The sequence below is a fragment of the Spea bombifrons genome, chromosome 5 (assembly GCF_027358695.1).
Source record: "Spea bombifrons isolate aSpeBom1 chromosome 5, aSpeBom1.2.pri, whole genome shotgun sequence".
NCBI classification, from domain to species: domain Eukaryota; kingdom Metazoa; phylum Chordata; class Amphibia; order Anura; family Pelobatidae; genus Spea; species Spea bombifrons.
In genome coordinates, this window is record NC_071091.1 from 97,322,833 (window position 1) to 97,348,231 (window position 25,399).

The following is a 25,399-nucleotide window of genomic DNA, read 5'->3' on the forward strand; positions in this document are numbered from 1 at the left end:
GAATTCATAGAAAAACATAGAAAGTTTTAGGAAGCCTTTTTTAAGCTTCTGTGGGAACAACCTATCAGTGCCTGCCTTTGTGTCACATGACAATTAAATGTTCCCAGCAAAAATATGATTCAGGGAAATTTGACATGATTAATTAATTATCATTGGGTTTGGGCATTCAACAGTGCTAGAAAGTCTGTTTTAGTTATAAAAGTTAAATTCGGTAGAATCAGTGGAACAGCACCTTTAACTTGGTTAATCCTAATTTTTGGGAAAATGCACAGACCTCCATATAGACCTTAATGGTAACTCATTTCTTGCCCCAATGAAAAAACTATTAGCCAAATGTTGAGTTACAGCTGAATATTATTATGACTGCCTCTTCCCTCCATGGAAGGATAATAATTCTAGATTATAAACGTTGTAAATTTGAACAAGAAGTAATATTTTAAGTTCTAATGAATTTAAGTGTAACCTAAATTGAAAATACATTTTAACAGATACAAATGGTCCATATAAGAGAAAAATAGTAGTAACATGCAAAAATGCTACAATGCACTCTAAAAGAACCGGTCATAGAATCTTAGTCTCACAAAATATCGATTCTGTGGAGTTCCTGGTTATAGTGACTTCATGGACTCTATCAAGCTCGAGATTTGTGTTTGGATGTTAGTGTGTGTGGCTGGATGTAAATCTATGCAAGAACCTGGGATTCTCAGTCAGACCCTTGGCTTTCCATGTATAGTTATAGGATGTTTAAGAACTTGGATGTAATATCACAAGGCAGATAAAAGGAATGGATGACCTTGAGAACCTGACCTCCAGAGATCCAGATAATAAAGAGAAAAACCTTGACCCTTAGGGTCATATGTTGCATAACCTTAGGAAGTCACGCAACAATAACTTCAATAATTAAAATCCCTCCGGGAATGTTATTGATTTACAATCATTAAGCTAAAACGCTTCTTTCTTGGAGAGTTTGAGAAAACGAAACAGGAAATAAAAAAGCATAACATTTCAGTTTGTGCTCATTAAAGGCCTCTTTTTAAGCTTCTGCTGTTGTACACACCATGGGGTACAATCGTTCCCTACAATATAACAAAAGAACATGCGCCTCTGCTCTTGATGAGTCCAGCAATGCTATCAAGAAAAATATAACCCATTCTGTGGATTCTGTGAGTATGGCCAGGCCCGCCATATAGGCAACAGAGATGACTACCTGGGCCACTGTGACATACCACCAGCGTGTTCTCTCCTATGTTTAGAAGTAAATATATGAAGCAGGGGGCACTGGAGACATTTTTATCTAGAAGGTGTAGCTGGGGACTTAGTTCATGGACAAACCTGGCGTCTGGCAAAACCTAGGGCTGGACCCGTGCATATAAATAATAGGGCTTACTGGACAAGGAAAATTTGGAAAAAAAACCTTCATGCCATAGGCGTCGCTTAACCCCATCTAAACGTATGGGCACACTGGGCAAGTGCCCTGTGTTCTGGGGGCCCCATGGTAAATCGCATTGCTGCCAGCAATGTAATTCACCACAAAGCCCCAAAAACAGTAGCGTATCTGTAGGGGAGGGGTGAGCGGAGAGGCTGCCTCCCCTGGGCCGGTCTTCAGGGCCGTGCCGAGTCATCTGCAAGATTGTGATCGCCCCAACCAGCCCCCGTGGGCAGTACGCACCCTGACACCATGAGCGCTGGTCTGAGTAGGAGGTTTCTGATGAGCAGGGTTGGTTGGGGAATATGTATACATGTGTGTGTTTGGGCAGGTGTTTCTAAAAGCAGTGTGTGTGGGCAGTCGTGTAAGGGCAGTGTATGTAAATGTGTGTTCATGGATGGGTGTGTAAGGGCAGTGTATGTAAATGTGTGTTCATGGATGGGTGTGTAAGGGCAGTGTATGTAAATGTGTGTTCATGGATGGGTGTGTAAGGGCAGTGTATGTATATGTGTGTTTATGGATGGGTGTGTTCATAGGTGGGTGTGTAAGGGCAGTATATGTATATGTGTGTTCATGGGTGTGTGTGTAAGGACAGTGTATGTATATTGTGTTCATGGGTGGGTGTGTAAGGGCAGTGTATGTAAATGTGTGTTCATGGATGGGTGTGTAAGGGCAGTGTATGTAAATGTGTGTTCATGGATGGGTGTGTAAGGGCAGTGTATGTAAATGTGTGTTCATGGATGGGTGTGTAAGGGCAGTGTATGTAAATGTGTGTTCATGGATGGGTGTGTAAGGGCAGTGTATGTATATGTGTGTTTATGGATGGGTGTGTAAGGGCAGTGTATGTATAAGTGTGTTCATGGGTGTGTGTATAAGGACAGTGAATGTATATGTGTTCATGGGTGGGTGTGTAAGGGCAGTGTATGTATATATGTGTTCATGGATAGGTGTGTAAGGGCAGTGTATGTATATGTGTGTTCATGGATAGGTGTGTAAGGGCAGTGTATGTATATGTGTGTTCATGGGTGTGTGTGTAAGGACAGTGTATGTATATATGTGTTCATGGATAGGTGTGTAAGGGCAGTGTCGGCACTGCTCGATACATATGCTCTGTTGGTTTACCGATAGTCTACTGTGGATAATATCAAAGTAAAGAGAAGATTTGTTTTTCCTGGGCAGCCAGGCGTTATTTGACTCTCAAGAGGAAACTTCAAGACCTCAAGAATCATTAGATCTGCTTTATAAAAAAGCAACAATTTCAACCATCACCGGTACTAAGGTTTCCTTCCTCGCCCAACAATCCCTTATAAAAGAGAAGTTATTCGTATTTGCCATTGTCCTCTGGATGAGTCTTGTTTGTAGCTTTGGATTTAAAATTCAATTTTAAAGTCTCACTAAGAAAAAATGTCAAATCTTGAAGAACTAAGGAGCCAGTTAGAACATTTTAGAAGTAGTTTTTTTAGGTGTTGAGATGCAACCATAGTGATGAATAAAAAAATAGCTGATAAGTTTATGACCAGCTATAAAAATGTAAGCGTCATCACCATTTAGATTTGTCCATTGTTTGTATATAAGTGTTTTCACCATTGGATAACTAACACAGCATTTTTCTTTCGATCACGCATAGGTTATGTGGGTATGTAATTTGTGCCGAAAACAACAAGAAATCCTCACCAAATCAGGAGCCTGGTTCTACAAAAGTGGGTCAAATACACCACAGAAGCCTGGAGAAGAAAACCAGGCAGGGCTCCAGAACGAAGAAGCACCTCAGGAGAAAAAAGCTAAACTACAGGAGCAATCCCAATACCAGGGACCCTCAGGGGACTTAATAACACCAGCCACAGACAATAACCGATCACAAGGAATCGTAAGACAAGACTCCATTAAAAATGGTTCTGGAGTGAAGCACCCAAGTGACATACCATCAGACAGGTATCATAACTTCTTTATCTGTATTTATATATGTATGCTCAGTGCACCTGACTTATACAGCCTAAAATCTGATGTATCCTCAAGGGATCTCACCTTCATGTTTTGGTACGCGATAGGCATAGAATTTGCCAAGCTTGGTGAGGGTCCAGGCACCGATGGAAGTTAGACTAGACAATAGGAATGGACAGATCTTTTGGGTCTTTTCATAGACACCAGAATTTCGTGAATCGCAGAAACTCTGAGCAGACGCTGGTTGTTTGTATGCGTGCTAAATAGGAGGAAGACAATGGGAAATCATTCTACGACAAACAGTAACACCGAATAAACAGAAAGTTAATTTACTAATGTAAATGTCCATCTTTCTCAGATGATATTACCCTCAGATCCCTTATGTAGAAGCCCAAGATATGATGCAGTCCACAGTAGGTTTTAAAGACACCATGCCCAATGCATACTATCTTTTTGTCATTTTGTTTTCCCCAAAAAGACATAAACAGAAACACACATTGAAGCTTCTGGCAGTAGCACGAAATCTTTCAATTCTTAAAATCTTCTTAAAATCTTGACAGCCCTCCCCTGACTCTCTTTACCCAAGAACCAATCTCTCTCCTCTTAATTTTCCACAATATTCTTCATGTTTCTTTACTAGTTAATCAGTCAGAAATTGTTATTTTGTGTTATTTATTAACGTTCTACTCCCTCATTTATATAACTTACCTAAATGGCTCCTGGAATGTTCTTTTGACATTTCAAAAACCATGAGATGTTCGATACCTAATTAACACCCTATGGGGCTGAAATGCAGGTCTATAAAAAAAAATGAAAGCAAAGCATGTTGATCTGTTTAGAGTTTTAATTAATTACATCGTGGTTTCTTTATGCAGTATTTCCGTGAGACCGTGACAGCAGTGCTGTCTGTTACACCCATCTCCTATTTCATTCTGTTGTGCCAACAATTTGCGGTGGGATGAACAAATTTAGAAAAAATGTGGTGAAAATGTAAACGTATTAAAGAAAACATGAGGAAATTCTTCTTTGATCCTTGCCATCGACAACTGATTGAGCGGATTAATGTTTTGAAAATGGTGAAGTTATAGCATTAATAGTACATCATTTGCACCTACCGTCACCCCTGTTACATACACTCCTCTGTTAACATGTTTAAATGTCATCCAGCCATTGACTACATTTAATAATTTTATGTCAGCTAATCCATACGTCAGAGAAAGGTCAACGTCATTAATTAATAATACTGCTATTAGAAAAAACTCAGAAGCATATGTTCTATGCCATTCCATTGCCAAAGTTATTAACCCTTTGAATTTCCATGAGCAAAGAATGACAACAAAGTTCATGGGTCTAGTGTTGTCTATTTAAAAGTTGAATGACCCGCTTCACGTTTGAGACGCCAAACGTTTTTGTTTGCTAAAAGTTGAATTATAAATGTAAACATTATTTGTAATATGTTTCTTTGATGAATCATCTTTTAATGCTGGCATGTAGGCCAGATGGTCCTCGGCATTCCATGATGTTCCAGACTACTGACTGGACTTGGGCGCAACTCTGCATTTTCTATTTGCTTACTGTCCTGCTCCAAACAAATCGAAAATACTTACATTGGGCCATAGATGTACTTAAACTGATCCGTGTTACACGTGTCTTTATTTAAAATGCTCACATGCAGATTGAGAATGTCTCTCCAAGCTGAGCAGTGATGCCACCAACCTCTTTTACACCCATAAATCGAGGCACCATCATAATACACAGATTGAATGTAAGCTCTGAGGTTTACTTTAAACTTCATGAGCTGCATTCACTAAGAATAAAGTTGGTCAGTCAATAGCAATAAGTTCAAAAAACACCTTGGGTATTTCACTAAAGTATTTGACTTCTCAGGTTGGGTGAGAGGGCATGATAGGCTAAATCCTGATAACACAGATCACATGTGGTCTGAAAAGGAAGATAAAAAGAACCCCATTTTGTGTCAGATTGGCCTAATAATCCTACAAACCTCCCCAGTTCTAGAACTGTTAAAGTGCGGATACGGGAATAAGGCCGACGTTGCAGTGCAAGTGATATTAAAGTCTTGCGGGGAAGATTAAACTCCTAATCTTCTAAGGATGATTAGATTTCTAACACACTTTGCAATTTAAAGAATCATGCTTTGACATTACTCTGCCCATTATAATCTTGCATGTTTGACAGTGCTGTTTTAATTGAGTTAATGAGGCAACTTTCAGATAAATCTACACTACTGGGGGTGGAAGAGCATTCTCAGCGGAGGCCATTAAATGATTCCGTATTGATTTACCTATTGGGTAACGCAAAATTGTAGCTCGGGCTTGGAGACGTATTATATGATCTCACCAGTTTCATGCTTGTAACACAGCTTAGCTTGGATGTATTTCATCTTTATTCCGTGTGCATCTGGAACGTGAATCTGTCTCTCGGACACAAGCCCCGGCACCTCTATTGCATTACATTTCAATGCAAGCTATAGGAGACAGTGGTAGAAACAATTTACCAGCACATGTTTACACTCTGTACTTTGTGAGTACTTTAATATGCCTTCTTTCAAAATGCAAGAAAAAAAAAAGAAAGCATTTACTTGACACCGAATTGGCAGCCATGCTGCAAAACCGGCCTTTTCTTGCCACTGATTGGCTGCTTGAAGCTGTCAATCAATGGAACGAAAGTGCTGCCATTTAGATCAGTGTTAGACCTCTGCATGTTCACCACTGGAGCTGACCGGAGGCGAGTACATGGCATGCAGGGAGAATGGTCGGCCCAATGCATCTCCTGCAGAGTATTTAGCTGGAGGGTGGAGAAAGGGGTAAAAGCATCTGGAAGGATTCTGTAGAATCCCCCCATACATGGAGGCTGGAGTCTACTCTTAAACCTATGGCATCCACTATTTCTGTATATATTTAGATGCTAGATGCATTCTCCGAATTATAATGAAATATCATGTTTCACAATGTACTTGAGTGTTCTGCATGAGTCTTCTAAAGTGTATAGAGGGGCTCTGCTAATTTTACATTTGCCCTGGACTGTAGACAACACACCTAGGAATGGTGCTGATCACAGTCATCTTGTAATGTACTAAACAGACGCCTAACAAGAATAAATCACCACAAAATTATAATCAACTTCAGAAAATAGAATGTAAAAAAAAAAGTAGACCCAGTGTATATATTTTTATTCGTTACACATTACAATAATCTTAATGAGATATGATCTAAAAGCCGTTTCAGAGACTCTAGAAGTAACTGAGCCGTAGCCTTTTAAGTCCAATTTAAAATGTGTGTCAGTTGGATGCGTTACAAGTATAACATGTATCAAGATGACGTTCATTGTAGCAATCAATTGCAGTATTTTAAACCACATTTAAATTAGTCGATTCTATAACAAATATAGCGTGATCTATTGTATGTTAGATGATACTTAGAAGCCAGGACACTGTAATGCATATGACTTCTGCAGGTTCACGCATTATGTGAGTTGTGTCACGGTGTTACGAGGCGTTCCACTCATGGAACCATTTTCTGTCCATTTTTTCATGCATAGTTCCTCCCAGCAAAATTAGAACTGTTGGCAACTATGTGAGATCATTGATTAAAAGACATATTCCCCCAGTGGCGTAACTACTGGGGTCACAGAGGTAGCAACTGCGGCAGGGCCCTCCATCTAGGGGGCCCGGGCGACCCCTGCAACCACCCGTTCATGTCACCTTGTGCCTTGTCTGCTCAGGCCGGTCCAGGTCAGAAGGGCCCTTTCTAAACAATTTGGCATGGGAAGACAGGAACGCAGTGAGGCCACATTGCTCTACGGGACATGACCACGGTTTGAAACTGAGGCTGCTCACACACCGTACAAGCATTGTATGTGAGCATAAATGTCTATGTATAAGTGCGTGTGAGCATGAATGTCTATATATAGGTGTGTGTGAGTATGGATGTGTGTTTGTGTGTCAGCACGTATGTTTAAGTGGTGTGTGTTAGCATGAGTGTGTACATGTGTTAGTGAATATGAGTAGTATGTACGTTAGCATGTGTACATTTGTGTAAGTGTTTTTACATATGTGTGCCAGAGTGAATGTAGTGGGGGCAATGATGGCACAGGCAAGCTGTTTGGGGGCAAAGATGGCACAGGTCAGCTTTTTGGGAATTCCACTGATAAACTGCTCGAGGGCAAACGTGGTACCCACAAGCTGTTTGGGGGCAATTTTCGCACAGGGTCCCTGTGGTTTCTAGTTACGCCACTTTATTCCCCATGTAGATTTCTGCATCATCTTGAGCCCTTTTTTTTAAAACTCAATCTTGTATTTTTCAAGTTTTCATTGTAACTTTAAATGTGAGGCATTGCGAAAGATACACTGCTGATGATCTGTACTATGACTCGATTCATTCTGTGCCACTTGCTGCTGCTGCTGCTGCTGATGATGATGATGGGAGTTGCTTTGAGAGGTTCCCCAACCAGCACTAACCACTTACTAGGAATGAAAACTGTACAAATTGTAGTGTAAAGCTCCATATCACTCGATAGATATTTTTTAAAAACAACACATATTTTATTAAAACTGTCCTGTAATTAGCTGTAATGAGCTTTTCCTGTGGCAAAAACTTACAATAACGCTAATTAGTATTTTTCCTTTTATTTAATTCGACACGTCTAGTGGCAAAAACTGGAATGGCTCAGTCTTAATCACACAGACCACCATCTGATTCGTGAAAGTCTTACGAAAGAAGGCTTCATTATATAAACAGGACCTCATTAGCATTACTAAATAGCCAAAAATCTAAAATTTCAAAAAAATAAATATTGAAGCAAAATAAACATTTTCTTCAAAGCCAAACTTGCTGCCTTAATGTTGGAAGAAAATATGTATTTAAAAAGCCTTTGGATGCACTGTATATATAAAAGCATTACAACTTTCCAACCTTTTGAATTTAGAGCAGCAGTGTTTAGCTACGTCCCTATGAGCGTATTTAAAAAAAAATATTTTTTAATGTTCAAGAATACTTAAACAGCCACTTAATACCATTTTCCACCCTAAATCGATGTTATGGCATTTCAGAATGTTGTGTTTTGAAAAGACGAGCTCGGGATGAAATCCCGCTACTCACAACGGCTGATCCTGAGAAAATGAAACGTCAAACTGCAGATGTAGCCGTGCTGAGAGACCGGCGCTGTTATAACGGAATCCACCCGCTGGTATATTAAATGCAGACTTAGCACAAGACGCTTCTTCTACAGGCTCGGAGAGTTATGAGCCCGTAGAACAGAAAGCACCGGTCTAGATGAAATATCTTCAGTGGATATCTGTTAAAGGGAAAGGGGAAACGAGGGGTTAAAGTGGAGCTGTGAAATGCCAGATTATCCCCAATCTAAATTTTTTCATGTACGCAGCATATGCTTTTGTTTTTGTTTAGCTGTATGATAAAAGCTGCCATCTCGTTGAAAAATAAGGACAATGGCTTTACTGGATATAGACATTGGGGTGAAAAAACTGTATTCATACAGGCATAGGAAGGGTGTTATCTAAGTACTTGCAGTTATTTGGTGCTATGCTGGGCTAAGCAATCATCTCAATTCTTACACACGCACAAGACCAATTGTTATGCCAGTCATTTAGTAAATAACTATTTACTAATGTAAGCAATATGATCTGACCTGGGCTTGATGGGACTAACTCCAAGCAGCCAATCAGTTGCATGGGACGTTGGACACTGAGGTGGTGGGAAGCTGCAGCTTCTTCCTAAGGGCACAAGTAATATTTTGTATTCCTATATATATATATAAATATATATACACTATTCACCCTAAATAACACAACAAGCATAGTAATTCCAACACTCGCAGAGCCAATCTTTCAATTAAGATGTGAGTATGCACACCCGGTGGACCGGAGGAGATTATGTGCGGATATATGGAAGCTGGGGTGGGAAAAGGTGAGAAGGTTCTTTAAGCCATGTTTGCGATATACCATAGCTCTTTGAAGCGTGAAGGTCAATTAGCAGAGTAGTTAGGAAGGGAGACATGAGGACATGCATTAGCCTTAGCTGCAAAGTGACACGCGAGATAATGGATTTAGAGAATTTTGTAAAGGAAGAAACTCCAGGATTGAGCAACATATGCTCACAACATATTTATTATGTGTTTAACCTTTCAGGAGCTGTGGATGACACCCCGTGAGATTGTCCACCTTTAATACTTGCCTGTAGGTCAGACAAATGTAAAGACGATGTTCCTTTGGAGCTCCGTGTCCCGGATATAGTTTCCAGTAGACGCAGTAGACACAGTGGGGGATATTTAACTTGCGTGGGACAGGCATAAAGCTATCCGGGACCGAGAACCGCATACAGTTTGGGGTTTTTACAGCAGTTAAAATACGGGCAGTCTAGATGGGTCGAAAGGTTATTATCTACCGTGCGATTCTACGTTTCTATATGTGTAATTTGTTAAATTGCACTAATTACGTTGAGCTGATAGAACATATACATAATTTATTTGACACTTTATGGATATAATTCTGCTATGAATTGACATCTGAAATGACTTAATGCTTTGAACTAAATTTATCTCATTTATGGTCTAAATTGGTGTGAAAAATGCTCTGTACACAGCAGCCGCCTTTTCGCTGCTGGTTTAGGAGTTCCTCTTATCGCGGTATAGGAAGCCTATGTGACGGACCAGTTATGACCAGGTGAGTCTCTCGGGGCTCATGCTCACTACCTGGCTTGGTTAACCCGTCGGGAGGGTCGAAGCGTTAGATGGAGCTGAGCTGGAAGACTACGCCGCTTCCTCACCTTCTGTCATCAGGTCAGACCTGCGCCTCCAGAGAGCACGTCGGCTTCACTCGCGTCCGTCTACGGCCAGCTCACAATCTCTAGTCAGCTATGCCCGGCGTTGTTATAGGATGCCAGCAGTACGCCGAACGTTGTAATTTACTCAGTTGTCCAAAGCAGTTCTAAGCCTGTGGAGTTGATGGTTCAAGTAGAATGGAGATCTTATATCTCCGCATCTGGCCCACTGAGCATCGCCTTTCCCTGCGGAGCAGCGGTCAAAAATACATGTACAAAACCTACATTGAGATATAGTCAACCTGACGGAGTTCTTGATTTTAAACATACAGCATAAATTGCTACTCTGCTTGTAAAAACACTCAATGAGCACAGAAAGGATCCTTGTATGATGGAAATGCTGTCTACATTTGCTTTTAGATAATTTGTATGCTGTTAAATTCCACGTCTGTGCCCTGAATAGTCCAAATCAGAAAGGCTTGAAGGTGGTGGGTGGTTATGAGGTTGGTGGGTAGTATCTGATACCCGTCTCATTGCAGTAGACGTTGCCTTATAGGCTTAGTGGCTTATTGAGATGTATGCTGCAGGGGGGCGTTACCATCTTTGCGTCAAGCTTTTTATTGGTTCCATTTGAAAAATTTTGGTTGCTTTTTAAAGCTACTTGGACAGGATCACCTCCAATTGTGATGCCGTCTAAAAGGAACAGCGGCGGTCCCATGTCTCCAAAAACTGTGGTAACAATATACCTGTGCTGATACTCTCGATGGTGTGCTACTGTGTAACTTCTTTGGATCATTTGCTTCCATTTCACTTTTGGTGTGTATACTATAGGTATACTAGGAGACATTGCGATCATGACCTTACCCGCTGCTGTTGTTGGGCATCAGATACGTTGGGCTGCATGGCTTCTATACGTTGTACATCGTCTTTAATCGAAATGACGGAACAATGAATTGCGGTGTCTGGTGATCCGGATTTTTGCTTCCCAGCTAAAAGCGGTGCCAGTTAACAGAGCCCTCTGCCCCGGCTGTTACTGTAACAGAATCATTGAAACTATTTAATATTTTAGTTTTGTGTTAGGTAATATCTCGCTTTCATGACTGCACTGCAGTATAGAGCTCCACGTCAACCAGCATTCACTTAAATATTTATCATTATCGCAAAAACAGATATATAATAACCATGGGCTGTTAGTGGTGCCGTAGTATGGCTGATAAGCAGTTGGTATCCATCTAGGCACAATGCACAATTTATGCGTGATTAAGGGAATGAATGAGTAAATGAATTAATGTGTGTGAATGAGTGTGTGTGTGATAACATGGATGTGTAAGTTCGGGGGGGATAGCATGGCATAGGGAGGCTGTAATCAAAGTGTTCTTATTTATTCTTTTCTTTTTTTTTAAAGGTGGGGGGGTCATTTTCTGTTTCGGCCAAGTGAATCCTGAATTTTCGGTTTTGTTCCAGAATTTTCTTTTCGGTGTATCCCTAGAATATGCAATGTGATAATTACTGCAAAGTGAAAGAGAAACTTCTTAGTCGTAGCGGCTGCAGATCTTCTGATGCTTCATGGTTATCAGTCATCTGGTCCTCGTTATAATGAACTATAAGATTAAATCAGGGCTAGTCGCCCCCCATTTGCATGCTAACCTCCTGGCCCTGGTAGGGTTAAACAATATCCCACGCATACACTTTGACGAGCGATATCTGGCAACTTGTCTGCCTTTGTACAATTTTACTAGGGAATGTTTTGCCAGCGATGGTTGTCCCCGCCAAGCAGTGCACAGAAACATGTATTATTTAATGGCTATTCCTGGTATCACTAATTGATAATGTATTATTTAATTGATATGCAGTAAGTGGTCATTTGGTTGAGTTGTAATAAACGATTGAAAGAAAAACTGCTTTATTTATAGAGATTGGCACGCTCGTGTTCTGCTCGCCAGCGGCGTTACCGAAGGCTTTTCTGTCTCTGATTAAGGATCTGGTATCGTATATACAGATCATATTTGATCTTTTTTTTAAAAACTCTTCAAGGTGTTACTTCACGGTAGTGGGAGTTTGTGGGTGAGTGATAGGAGTTGTGTGCAATTTCATCATGCATTGTGAAGGGCCAGCCCTGGTCCATTGGACTTTAACACATTCTCATAGATTTTGTCGTAGATTATAACCCAACAAAGTCTTTTTATGACTAGTTCGCTGGGGTTGGCCCTGGCTTATTAATAGCAAAGCTGAAACCACAACTCTTCAGCAGACTCACCCTGGAACTCACTTTAGTGAATAAGCCCCTTAAATGAATTAAGGAGATGTATAGCTTCCGCTAAAGGACAGGAGGTTCTGTTGAGCTCACTCAAGATATATAGACAGCGACCGCAGGAAACTTGCAATAGGCCCATTATCTACCAAGCTTTCTTGGACTCCTATACTGTGTTTGGCTGTACTGCTTTCACCGGAGGTCTATTCCAGGTATCTACTACCTGTTCTGGGAATTTGATTTTTTTTTCATCATTATTCTGTCTTCTAACCTGTAAATTTGAAGGCACGCTCCAGCCATCATATTCACTTTATATGATAGCTCAGTGTCACCTTATTTTTCCCATGTGAATACCTGGGGGACGAATGCATCAGAATCCCTTCTACGGATTTTAACTCTCTCCTCACCTCTCCAGCTCCAGCATTATTCTCAACTCCAGCTCCAGCGTGTTAGGGGGTCTAACAAGATCAATGGTTCTTTATTGTCAAAGATCGTGACAAATCCGCATTGGGAAATCTGTTTAATTGCTATTATTACGGCTGCTTGTAAACCCTTTCAGTGCCAGAGGCAACGCGTGGCGGCCCTGAAAGGGTTAAGGTGGTGGTGGGGGATCCCTGCAGGCTGTGTCATAGCAATGCAGAGAACGGCATCTCACTGGGATTATAACGACAGTTTTTGCCCCCGTCTTTTTTTTTTCTGCGTTTGTTTCTTAAAATAGATGATTGTCCTTTCGGTAGATCGGGGCGGCATAAAAGCGCAACGCCGGAGAATGGGAGGGATGCTGCACATTTTAATTGAACGGAGGGGGGAGAAGAAATTAAAACGGCAATTTGCTGAATCTCCCATTATCTTGCACAAGCTATAGCCGTTTAAACACCAGGGTGAGATAGACCCCGCTGCTCCCCGCCGACAGCGAGAGAGCGTTCGTGCATCAGAATACAGAAATCGGGATTATTATGAGGTTTTTAAGGGGAAAGCCGCACTATGTTGGACATACACACGCAAACATATACACACATGTATGGATATGTATACATGTGTGAATGTATATAGTTTTCAGTTCCTAGCTGCTTGAATCATTCATATTTTCTGTGGTTTAACATAATTGGTCATTCCCTGGCTATATATTTTAAAGCCTCCTCTTCCGCTCTAATTGCAGCTCGAAGTAGTAGTCGCCTTTAAAAAAACCCATAAACATAATGTAACGTGGGCACATAGAGTAGACTATATATACAGTTTATGTAAGCTTAATATATATATATATAGAGGAGGAACATTAGAACAAGAGTCTAAAATCTTAAATTCTAACAAGAAGTCAGAAGTTTAAATGTTATAACATGATTTATAAGGTGAATGTTGTAGATAACAGGAAGAGTATCCCAGCAGAAGTGGTAGAGGCTGATACAGTGATGGAATTTAAACATGCATGGGATAGACATATCTAAGAGAAGATCAAATACTGACTAAGGTCCGAGTCTTTACATCAGGAAGAATGGGCAGACTAAGGGGTCAAATAATGCGTATCTGCCATCAAATTCTATGTTTCTACAAAGCTTATGTAACTTGACATTTTTATTCTGTGTCAGTAAAATGTATCAACTTCGACTCCAAATATATATAAATAAATAAGCAGTGAGATCTACTAACGTTACCCTGGTTAACCCATTCAGTGCTGCAGGGCAGCGTATAGCAGGGTGCATGGCATTTGTGTTGACAAAAAAAGGCCCCAAATAGATGCCTACAGCGCGTTTCTCATCTATCCTCTGGTCCGTTGCTCTGCTTTGCAAGGGTTAATTTAAGCTTCAAGAAACTGCAGCCAAGGCTTTTACTGATACGTAGCCAGCGGATTTCTCCAGAGCCGTACAGAACAGAGGATCTGGACAGGGAAAGGGTTAAACATAAGGTATTTATATATTCACGGTATATATTAAAGACCTACGGCAGGTATTCCTACCCCCCCCCATAGAAGCACCGTGTATACGGATTTCCTTGTCTCTCCTGCTATTGGTTATCATCATTTCCATGGGAGGTGATGCAGGATTGGTTCTCATCCTCCTCCTCCTCCTCCCTCATTCTCTCGCTCTCTCCCTCTCTCTCTCTCTCTGTCTCTCTCCATCTCTCTCTCCCAGACAGTAGTAACTGTACGAGGATGCCTTGTCCTCATTTTTTTTTTTATTACTTCTGAGATTTTATTACTGCCAGCCAGATGCGCTAAAATGCCTGATGACAGCATCTATTCCCTGCATGTTTTGTAACCGGCTTAGGGAAATATGAGCAGTGCCTGGAAGAGCAGGTTAGCCTCACGCTTGAGCTGGGGATGCCCAAAAACCTTTGCTGCCTTTTAGATTTCTTGCTCGAGTCGGGAGAATGCCGCACGGGTACTAAATCTTCCACGACCGATCAGGGAAAATAATGACTGTACAATTCATTATCAGCTTTTGCTCATTCAAGCACAGTTTCTACCGAGTGCGGGAGGCGAATGGAACTTGACTGGCATGTTCACGTTCTATGTGATCTGCAAAACAGACGACTTTAAGGACAGGTGGCTAGTTGATCTAGGCTGAAAATGCAATTTGAGACATTACGCCAGTTCTGCAATACTGTTCTATCTCATTTTCACGAGGCTTTCCCAACACCTCCTAATATATCACAGAATGATGTGTTTGGCCAGACCTTGAGCAACCCGGGGTAAGTGCAAACAATGGCTTTTAACGTTTTCTAGATTTACAATGACATCTATTTTCCTGGTGCATCAAGATGTCGGGGTGATGCAATTCCTATTTTTACTACAATGTTTCACGAAATGTTTCATTTACCAGATGGCTAAAAGAACAAATAACATCAAGTTTTATTTCTGAATACCCTTGACGATCCTACCTAGAACCACACATACTGCAATGAGGTACCTGCATAGAATGCTTGCATGTATAACACAATATTTACACGTGTATCCGATAATTAAAGGATTCAATTCAAGACCTTGCCTTGAAATATTGAGAAAAGGTGCGATTGTAAGAGACGGAAACGTTATACTGTTTTTTTAGTATTTTCATTGATTAAATGCACTGAAGACAGTTTTTTTTCCCTACCCCCTGACAAGCTCTATTAATAACGAATGGTCAGAGATGCCTCGCGGAAGGGACACAGGCTCCAGAATTTGTTGGTGTAGACAGAAGCTGATTGTAAAGAACTGCAGTTTCCCCGGCACCTCCGGTTCGATCCTATACCCTGTACCAAGCATTCAGTAATGCAACCCCTTTATTTCAATTCAGCGTCGTTCATTTATTTATAAATGCATATTAAAACATTGGAATCGTCTCTGACATTTAATCTTTATCTCCTAATCCTTGAACTAGAAATATTGTGGATCTAGATTCCATTTTCAGAGTCATGGAGCTGGGTTGATATGTGGAATTTATATTGTGGTTCTTCTAATTTATTCAGATTCCGGGTATAATCGCTCGGCTTTATACTTGGGGAGCATGATTCTTTATGTGTGTAGGTATACATCTTAAATAAAATAATGGCACTTTTTATGGAGAGGAGATTGAAGGGAAGAAGAAACCACTGATTTCTCTTTTTTTTTTTAACAAAGTGCCCAATTTTATCAACTTAACGTATAGTAGAAAATCTGGTTCTAAAAAGTTCTAACAACTTGTAATGAGCTAAGACATAAATACTAATGTTTTACAAGTTTGTAGGCGTGGAAAGTGAAGGCATAATTCTTAACAAAATCTTTAATGACAAGTACTGGTTGGTTAAACTATAGAAAACCGTTTAAAAGCATTAAACTTTTTTAATCTTAAAAAAAAAAAAAAGATGATGATGAAATCCTTACTTATATTAACAGAATCGAATCCTTAAAATAGTTTGAAAGAAAAGCCATTTTCTTACCTGCAGATGCCGACTTCCGCTAACTTATCTTCTCCGTGGTCCTCACTGCAGAAGCCGGTCTCCAAAAAAGCGCAGCCGGCTCCTCACTGTTAAACTTTAAAGAATAAATGAACCTCGCCTATTACAAGCAGGGTTTTCTGGAACACATGCGAGGACATACAGGGTAACAATATACCAAGATATACCAATACATGGACGGATGACTGTAGCTGTCTCGTGGTAGAGAGTAGTATTGTGCAGCAATAAGTCCGATTATCCGCACTAATTTTGGTCAAGTCCTCATGTTGGCCAAGCATAAGGGTTTGGACATCGCATTTAAAAAAAATATATCCATGTATTTTTCTATAACTCTTGGGTGGCATTTGTCTTGAGGCTAGGCCTGAAATCAACTAACAATGTTACGCAAAACATTATACGGCGCTGGAGAAGGAAGTGGAAGAGTTTCTCTTGGTTCTAAAGAGACCTTTGTTTGCTTTGTACATCATTAATTATGAAAGAACCAAGATTTGTTATGGCTTATCTGGATTAGGAGGCAGTTGTAAGATGTATCTTTCTCATACATTTATCTGTTTTTTGACTTAATGGAATTGCTTTTTTTTTTCTGAGAACATTATGTGCTCTTGAATACACGGTCTCCTAAATGTGATATCTGGTGTAAAAGGCCAAAGCGGTGGTTAAGCTCAACCCAAATGTTGCTTACTTCAGACTTTATGACGTGACCACATGTGTAACATCAACGTTGCTTAATACTGCCTTAATTGTCATTATAATATCGTAAGATCTAGACAGATGTTTTAGCTTGGATCTGTTGCAAGGTTTTTCCTGTTATTTCTCTGGGTCATGAAAGACCACCTAGGTTTCCTGGTTCCAGATTGTTCTAGATCCCTGTTTCTGACCATATCCTACATGAAATACATTTAACCTGAAAACTCATGCGCGTGGAAAGATCCTGATGTAGGGCCCAGGATTTTTTTTTCAGATCTCATTCAGAGGATTTCCGCCTCATATTCAGAACACTTCCGTTAATTTGGAAAGCCACCATAGCCTCAATGCCAAAGAGAGACTATCAATTGATTTTACATCTCCTCTCGTGCCAGATTTATCTCGCCGTTGCTGACATCTGTAGGGAACTGCAAATCCCAGACTTGCTGAGTGGGCAATCAAGGTTTGATGATCGTTGCCTCCTTTTGGGCCGACACACCCAGCAATACATGGCATTGGTTTCCAGCGCTGAGTCAGGTGGTTTGCGCTGCATTCGGCTCTGACTTTTTGGTCCACAACAATAAACCGTTTTAAACCACCCAACCATAAAGCCTTCTGGCAGCGTCGTATGGATTGTGTTGAGCGATAGCGCTTGGAACCTTAGTTGTCCAAAACTGGTTATCAGCACCTTGAGGTCACAATCCCCACTTATTAAATATAATATTTAATATATACCTCAAAAAGGATGACCCAAAACAATACACACTTCTGAGCCCATCAGTTACGACATAGGAAACTGGGGCCAAAGCTCATTTATTACCCCCATACCTACAGTTTGAAGTAGTAATTGGATTTTTATGTCCTGCCTTGCAGCCACTGCAGGAATCGGTTTGAGTCCTGCATGGTAGGCTGCTTCTGTACTGTCTCCACGCTTCATTATTTCAAGGGAGACGCGCACTGTTGTCGCAGACCTGAGGGAACCGATTTATTCTATGGTTGCTGGAAGACATGGCTGCTGCTCGTATCTTTCATAATTCACTCCATGATTCCTTTAGTTGTTTTTGAAGTTGACTTAAAACCACTGCCTAGGCAGTTATAATATCCGCTTAGGTAACATATTTTAAAAGGGATACCTGGAATTTTTTTGGACTTGTCTTCATCATCTAATTTCTGTGTATCTTATATTCTAAATTCAACCAAACCGATAAACCGATATTAAATTTGGTAACTTTTCCCTAAATGTTTTTTTTTTATTTTTTTAAATCTAGATTTATGATACATGTTATTTTCTGCAAAAATATAATAAAATATATACTGTGTGATGTAGTCACACACATATATTGGAAATTAACGTTATCCATTATCTACATACCTGGGAACAATCTGGGTTTGACCTGGAGTCTCCGGGTGAAGCGCTTCTTCCCAGGGTCTCCGGGTCAGTTTTTTCTTTATTTAGCCCTACCTTTCCCAGAAGAAGGAGAGCTTTGGGATGCTTACCTTGGAGAGTTCTCGGAATGATTATATATATATTATAGGTGCTGACTATATACTGCAGTTTGAGTTGGTCCTTGGCAGTGTTGGCTTGTTGAATCGTCCTGTATCAATGTTTTAAAGTGGTTTAAAGGGTCAGGTTATGATATCATTTTTTTTTTATTGGTAAGTGTGCTTATACCTTTTAACCCCTTACAGTGTGTTGACCTAAACGCAATGCATTTGCTCATCAGTGACATATTAGCCGTTCGCTGGCCTATATAAAAGTAAACTAACGTAAGACTTTTGTAAGAGCCACGTTCCTGGGAAGCCTATGTAATGAAGTTCACACATTAAAAACAATATAAATGTATTAAGAAAAACTATTTTCTCAGTTTCACACGGGGCTGCCATCTATCTGTTTGTTCGTGAGAGGTGAATTCACCGAGCTAGTGATCACTAAACATTTATCTCCCGCAAGAAGAGGCTGGATTTCCCTGCTTAAAGCTTAGTTACTGCGGGGAGAGTCTTTAAAGGCCTCTCGCTGACTTTGTTATGCATAATGCAGGGCCAGCTTAGCACTTCTGCTCACTGGACTCTGTCCATTAAAATGCATTGAGTCCTTCTTGGTGATTAAGACTGAGCCATTCCATTGATCACCACAGTATGATAAGGAGTCAGTGTATTTGTTTACTTGATTGACTAAGATAAGATCGAACAGAAATGTAACGCTTTACTCGGAGTCCTCCAGTTTTCACACTTCTAAGCACACAACACACAGAAACCATCTTTTAATGGCCCCTTTAATGGTATTGCAGCGTAGAAGCATTCCCTACATTTTACAAACGCTGACTTTCATGAATCGGAACGGCATTATTAAAATCAAAAAGAATGTGAATGCAGCACATATTAAATCAATAAGTGCTTATGCGCTAATGATATTTTAAATGGATTATTTTAATTCCCCAATTTACAGAGAGACTTGTAGAATTGTGATTAACTCCTTGTGCCCACTGTCTAACAATTACCATTATCTGGTCCTAATGATTTTCTCTGTATTCCTGAGATAAGGCGTGTAATCTATCGCTATGTGTGAGTAGTATATTTTAATTGGAATTCATTGATTACAGCAAATCGCCGGACACTCTATAGAATAAACGCCCTTAGAGTGTGCGAACACTCAGGGGAATAGTCAAGTGGACCCTAACCACAGCGATAATAGGCTGTGTGACCCCAAAAGTATTAACGTTGTGTTACCTCGATCAGCCCTGCAACCTCTGACATGCTATCCGTTCAGCTGTTGGCTAGCTGAGGGTATTAGGAGTCGGAGTACTTTCTCTGGGGAGGTTTGGTTAAAAATTGGGAATTAAGCAATAGGCTAAACATGCGCTGGTATAATACATACAATAACAAAAAATATCCAATGTATTCTCTTTAATAGCCACTTCAGTAAAATATATTAAAGCTCATATATAGTAGTATTTTTTTGTAGCAGTTTCTTATGCATTTTTGAATTAAATAACGTGTTACTAACGTGTAGCATCCTGAATAATGCATTTTAATTGTGTCAGCAATTTCATTCACAGGATAGGGAAATCGTAATTTTCTTTGCCGTGGGGATGTTGTATACCTCGGTGACACGCAACCCTGGCTGGGAAACTAATTTGCAATTTGAGAATCCATCCGGTTTGTGCAAAGTCATTTAACAACCGTAGGTCCTGAAATTCATTAACATTATTAACAATCAAACATGAACCTGATGAGCACCTTCACGGGAAACCTTTCTTACAATATGGTCTGTAGCTATATCTATCTATCTATCTATATATATATAATATAGCATAACATTATATATTTTTTTAATCATATATATCTTTTATCATTTAGAAGGTATACTTCATAATACCTTGCCTATTCTGTATTGTATTAAAGTTTTATATAATGTGAATATAGGTGATTATCAGGAACGATCCTAGATTTTAAAGGGGCGGTTTATGGTCTCTGGCAGCCCCACTGAAGATAACTGCCTATTAAATTACTCTGTGAATCCTTTAATATAAATAGATTGTAATATGGCAGGAGCGGGGCCCTCTCCTCCTTCTGTGCCAGTATCTCTTACCTCGTGTTAATGATATTGTTATTGTAGATCAGTCTTTGTGAAATATGTTCACCTTCCCCTAAACCACCCTTTAATTAACCACCAATTTTAAATAAATGTAAAAATAAATATAATGAAATATTCAATGGGAAAAATATAAAACTGGGGTAGAAGTTGCAGCTCTGCAGTTGCCCTCATCCTCTGTGTTCTGAAGATTCTTCTCCCTGATTGGCTGCCTGAAGCAGCCAATCACTGGCAGGAAAGTGCTCCTATTGAAATGAATGGGAGCGTTTTCCACGCAGGTGCCCAGGGGTCTGGACATTCACAGAGCCAATACTTCTCATGTGCGGCAAATAGGAGGGGGGGCAAATCCATATTGGCGGGCGATTCTGGCATTAAAAACTAGAATTAACTAGTGTGTCCCTAACTTTCCAACTTTTGTAGAAGCTGCTTGGTTTTTGCAACCTGTGAATTTCACTACAGAAAATAATATCCTAGTTTTGTGACTTGTATATATAAGTCCTGAATTGGGATTCAGAAAGTCCTGGCGCTGGATGCTGCCCATACCTTTATGAACGCGGATCTCCGAAAGCCTAAAGGCGTTACATAGGACATTGATCGAGTCTTCCCGAATGCTAGGCTGGTAATTCCGCTGCTTGCGTTGTAGAGGACACGTTTAATTGTGGTCTCACAGCAGCCTCTGCCTCGGTGCATTATTAAACTTACAGTAAGTCGAGCACTTCGACTGTCTAGAGCTTAATACGATATTACAATTATAAATTCTATACAGGTTAAACTCCCAGAACTGCAGACCCATAATCACATCAGACAGGAAAGCATTCTCATTTTATGGAATATTATATCAGTGATAATGCAATCTGATTAGTTGCAAATGCTTATGCAGCAGAGAGGATGTATATTAAGCTTTTGTATTCTCCTTCGCTCGAGATCGTGTTACCGAGCCATTGCTTTGTTGGTATATTTAAGCGTAGACGTGTCATATTATACTTAACACGTACTAATAAAGGTGTGTGTTTCGTCGCAATCTCCGGATTATTGTAGACGTGTTTATTCCAAAGAGCAGCAGGTTACTATAGTTTCTAATAGTAGTTTTTAGTAATAATATTTTTCTGGTTTTTTTATTATACATGATGGGTAGTAATAGTATGATTTTATTATAAAGGATGGGTAGTAATATTATGATTAAAAAATCAGTTAAAAAATATTTCTATGAAAATCCCAGAATATTGGACGTTATATTCCAAAGTGATGCTCAAATCTATGCCCCTCGAAGTATTAAAGTGCTCCTGGGGGCTAAAGAACAAAACATGTCTCTGTGGGGCGGGGGACACGATTTTACCTATACTTTGCTTGCTAATGTATAGAAGAAAATATAACTATACCGTGATAGTCATCATTATCCACGCAGAGAGTCAATAGAAATAAGAAATAGCCGAGAACAATAAGCGGGTGCTGCTCACATTGTAGAAGATAGATTGGGGGGATTGGAGGGGCTCGGTATGTGACTGTCTTTGTGGAGCAGACAAAGGCCTTGCCACCTGAGTGAGGTCACGCTATATTAAGTGACGTTGCGTGACTCTGTACGAAGAACTGGTGCCTGAGACATGAACGCCTTTTCGGTTTCCAATAAAAGCGCTAAAATTAGAGGCAACAAAGATAAGCCACTCAGTGCCTGTGGGTTCAGTGGGTGCCCGTGGGTTCAGTGGGTGCCCGTGGGTTACGAAGACCTGACGCACCCGCCGCAGACTGTCCCCGGGGTGAGTCAGTAACGTGATAATGTTGTTACTGCTTGTAATCTATAGTAGTTGGTACAGGGAACCGCTTCTGATTAGTTGCTATCAGAGCTAAGGGAGGCAAAACTTTGCTAAAGAAATCTGGGAGAAAAAAAAACAACTAACTGCTTCAATCTCACCTCTTAAAAAAACAAAAACAAAACTAACCACAGAGATGTGCGATATAAATCAAATGCCATAGGTAAGAATGTTCAGGTATGTCTTCATAAAACCAGCTTGATGAGAATAGTCATAAATAATTCTGCAACGGTTCTGTACTGCAGATCACGCTGTGTGTGCTGTATGTGGGCTTTATTCACTAAACTAGAAGTTTGCAGGTACCCTGAGACAATATTATGGAGCGGCGGACATCCCCGGTGCGCTTTACCTGCCTTCTGTGATGTATTTAGTATAATTAGTGACATCATATTAAATAAATGTCTTTGCATTGACTATGCGTTATAAGAGGCCAGCTCTACCCTTCTTATAGGAGAAGCTCGTTGGGGTCGTGCAGCGGGAGACCCCCAATAACCGGTAGAATAGACGGCTAGTAGATGGTGCTTTGCTATCTTGGTAAGGACATGCATCTATAATCTAGGGAACTAAAAACCATAGCGACAGCCCCGACGGTGCATCGTGATCGTAGTGAGTTGACATGTTTCAATGACCCTACAAACCACTAGAAGTTTAGAATGCTGCAATAGTCCCGCACCATATAAACTCTCATTTCTTTTATATAACCTAGAGAATTACAAATTGGCCATGAATCGTTTGGAAATAGAAGAAAATTGCCCTCCAGCAGTATTTTTTGTTTTTTCATTAATCATAGCTGACAGGTTAGAGCCAGACCACAATACCACAGGGTTTTTTCATTATCATTGAGGTGATATGTGGAGAACAGATAGGAATACAGTCACAGCACTCTTGAGATCTCAGTAATGTATTTATTTATTTAAAAAATCCTATATTACAGAATATGCACCATACTGATCTCATAATCAGACTAAAAGAATTATTCACTAATTATTTCAAGTACTTTAGAAGAACATTTATCGTCTGTGGTTTTGTAGAATTGTATTGTTTTCATGTTATTGGAATTCTCATGATCCTTAGTCCACTTAGTCTAAAATAAAAATTGTTAATATGTCGGAAATGAATGTAGGGGATTTTTAGAAAAATATTATTTTATGATTGAAAAATAAATGGGTTTGATAAATTAAGGATTAGTCAAATTAATCTAACTTGCATCCTAATGCAAACGTCTATATGTCTACTCTTATGGTTGGCCATCTGTGCAAAATGGTAATCCAGATTGGTTTTAACCCTTAGCATACCACAGGGTGCGTCACACCCTAGAAAGCAGTGAGTTAAACTCATTTATACATCTTGATGACTGCAAGAATGAAATAAAACAGTAGATACATATTAGCAACATTATTTACTGCTATTGGACTTTGGTCAGGACCAAATTCATCATATTTTGAATATATTTGTGTATTATTATTATTATCAATAATAATAATATTTCATAAATCGCTAAAGGCTCTATAATGCTGAGGCAATTTTTAACCCCTTCCTGACCATTGCCACTAACAGTATTCATCTTTTTCTTGTTGCTGTACCCACTCAAATTATACATTGTAGGGCTTTTAGTTGAAACTATTTTGATACACAAAATATAATATTTATTAGCAAAAATTGTAACCAGACTGTACACCTGATGATGTTGTTGTAACATCCCTGGGGTCTGTATCATAATCTATATATTATTTATAATTTTAATTTGTATCACTATTTTTTTGTTTAATGTTTTCACTTTTTAAAAAGTGTTTCTCTTACTATTGGTATCTTGCTGTAGCTGTTCCAGCAGAGATCCATAAGCAGGGCTCTACAGCCCTGCACTCCTGATCACAGTGTGATCAGTCAGCAGAGGAGGGGGTCCTCAGAGACCTCAGCAGGGCCTTTTTTTTTGTAGGTGTCAATGTTTTCAAACACTTTAAAGCATATGGGCACTCACAGTTTGCACCATTACACTTCATTTGTCATCTCAGAGCTAGTCATTGCATTAGACAGCCTGATCTCCCGTGTGTCTCAGGATGTACTGCCATATTCTGGTGGTTCTAGAGGTTCTAGGATTAGCTGTCAAGTAGTAGAGGGCTACTGAGGGGTGAATAAATGGATAAGGTGCACAAACAGGTGATGGTGTAAAATGGGTTAAGGGGCAGAGATGGTTAAAACTAGGGGTGGGGGTAAGGATTAAAGAGAAGGAGAGGAAATGTTAGGCAGAGAGACTATATAGAGAAAAAAATGGGGAGAGAGATACCGGAAGAGAGCAGGACAGAAAAATCAGTTGAGGGAAAGCCTAAAATAAAACCCAGGGCAGTTTAATAGCCACGATTAGCACCGGACCTAAATACATCAGTGACGGAGGTTTTGGTTGGTGGGTTCGCCAACCGTGCATTAACCCACTGCCACTTAATGGGTTAAATGACAATCGTCCGGCCGTTGCCCTACCAGCATCATTAATTAACACTCCATGGCCTGTAAAAGCAAACTCTTTTGCAAACCGGGGATCCTGAAAAAAGCATGAGGGGGTCATCGCCCCCTGGGTTCCTCTGATTATATGAAGCTGCCTGAACTCTGCTGCTTGCAGGTGGGGGTTGCTCTATTTCAGCGCACTTTATTATTCTTCCTATAGTCTTTCTAAAGTTTTTGCTTAAGAATAATGTGGGAATTGGCTGCCCATTAAACTTTGCTTTATTGGTGCTTCTTGCACAGTTTGTGCGCCGTTCGAACATTCCCTGCATTTTAGATCAATTATAATTGGGTGAAAATAATTTATATCGCGTGAAGTACTTTGAGATCAGTAGTTATACAATTGTGAATAAATTATGCACGGAACGCATCCTCTTGCTCTAAAAACTCTGCTTTGCCAAGACTTTCCAATCTACTGTACGTCGCTATGTTCTAGATTTCTATTAGATTACAAAGTGTTACAATGAGTTTAGGAATGATGTCCATGCAGCGAGA

General features: G+C 40.0%; 1 protein-coding gene across 3 annotated transcripts in view; it reads left to right on the forward strand.

Moving 5' to 3' along the window:
* The window catches only part of RIMS2 (regulating synaptic membrane exocytosis 2), a 257,498-nt gene that overhangs the window by 63,685 nt on the left and 168,414 nt on the right, over positions 1-25,399 (forward strand). For all 3 annotated transcript variants that reach the window (XM_053467729.1, XM_053467731.1, XM_053467730.1), the window contains one exon: positions 3,054-3,358. In XM_053467729.1, the coding sequence (XP_053323704.1) occupies positions 3,054-3,358 (305 nt within the window). The remainder of the gene's footprint in view (positions 1-3,053; positions 3,359-25,399) is intronic.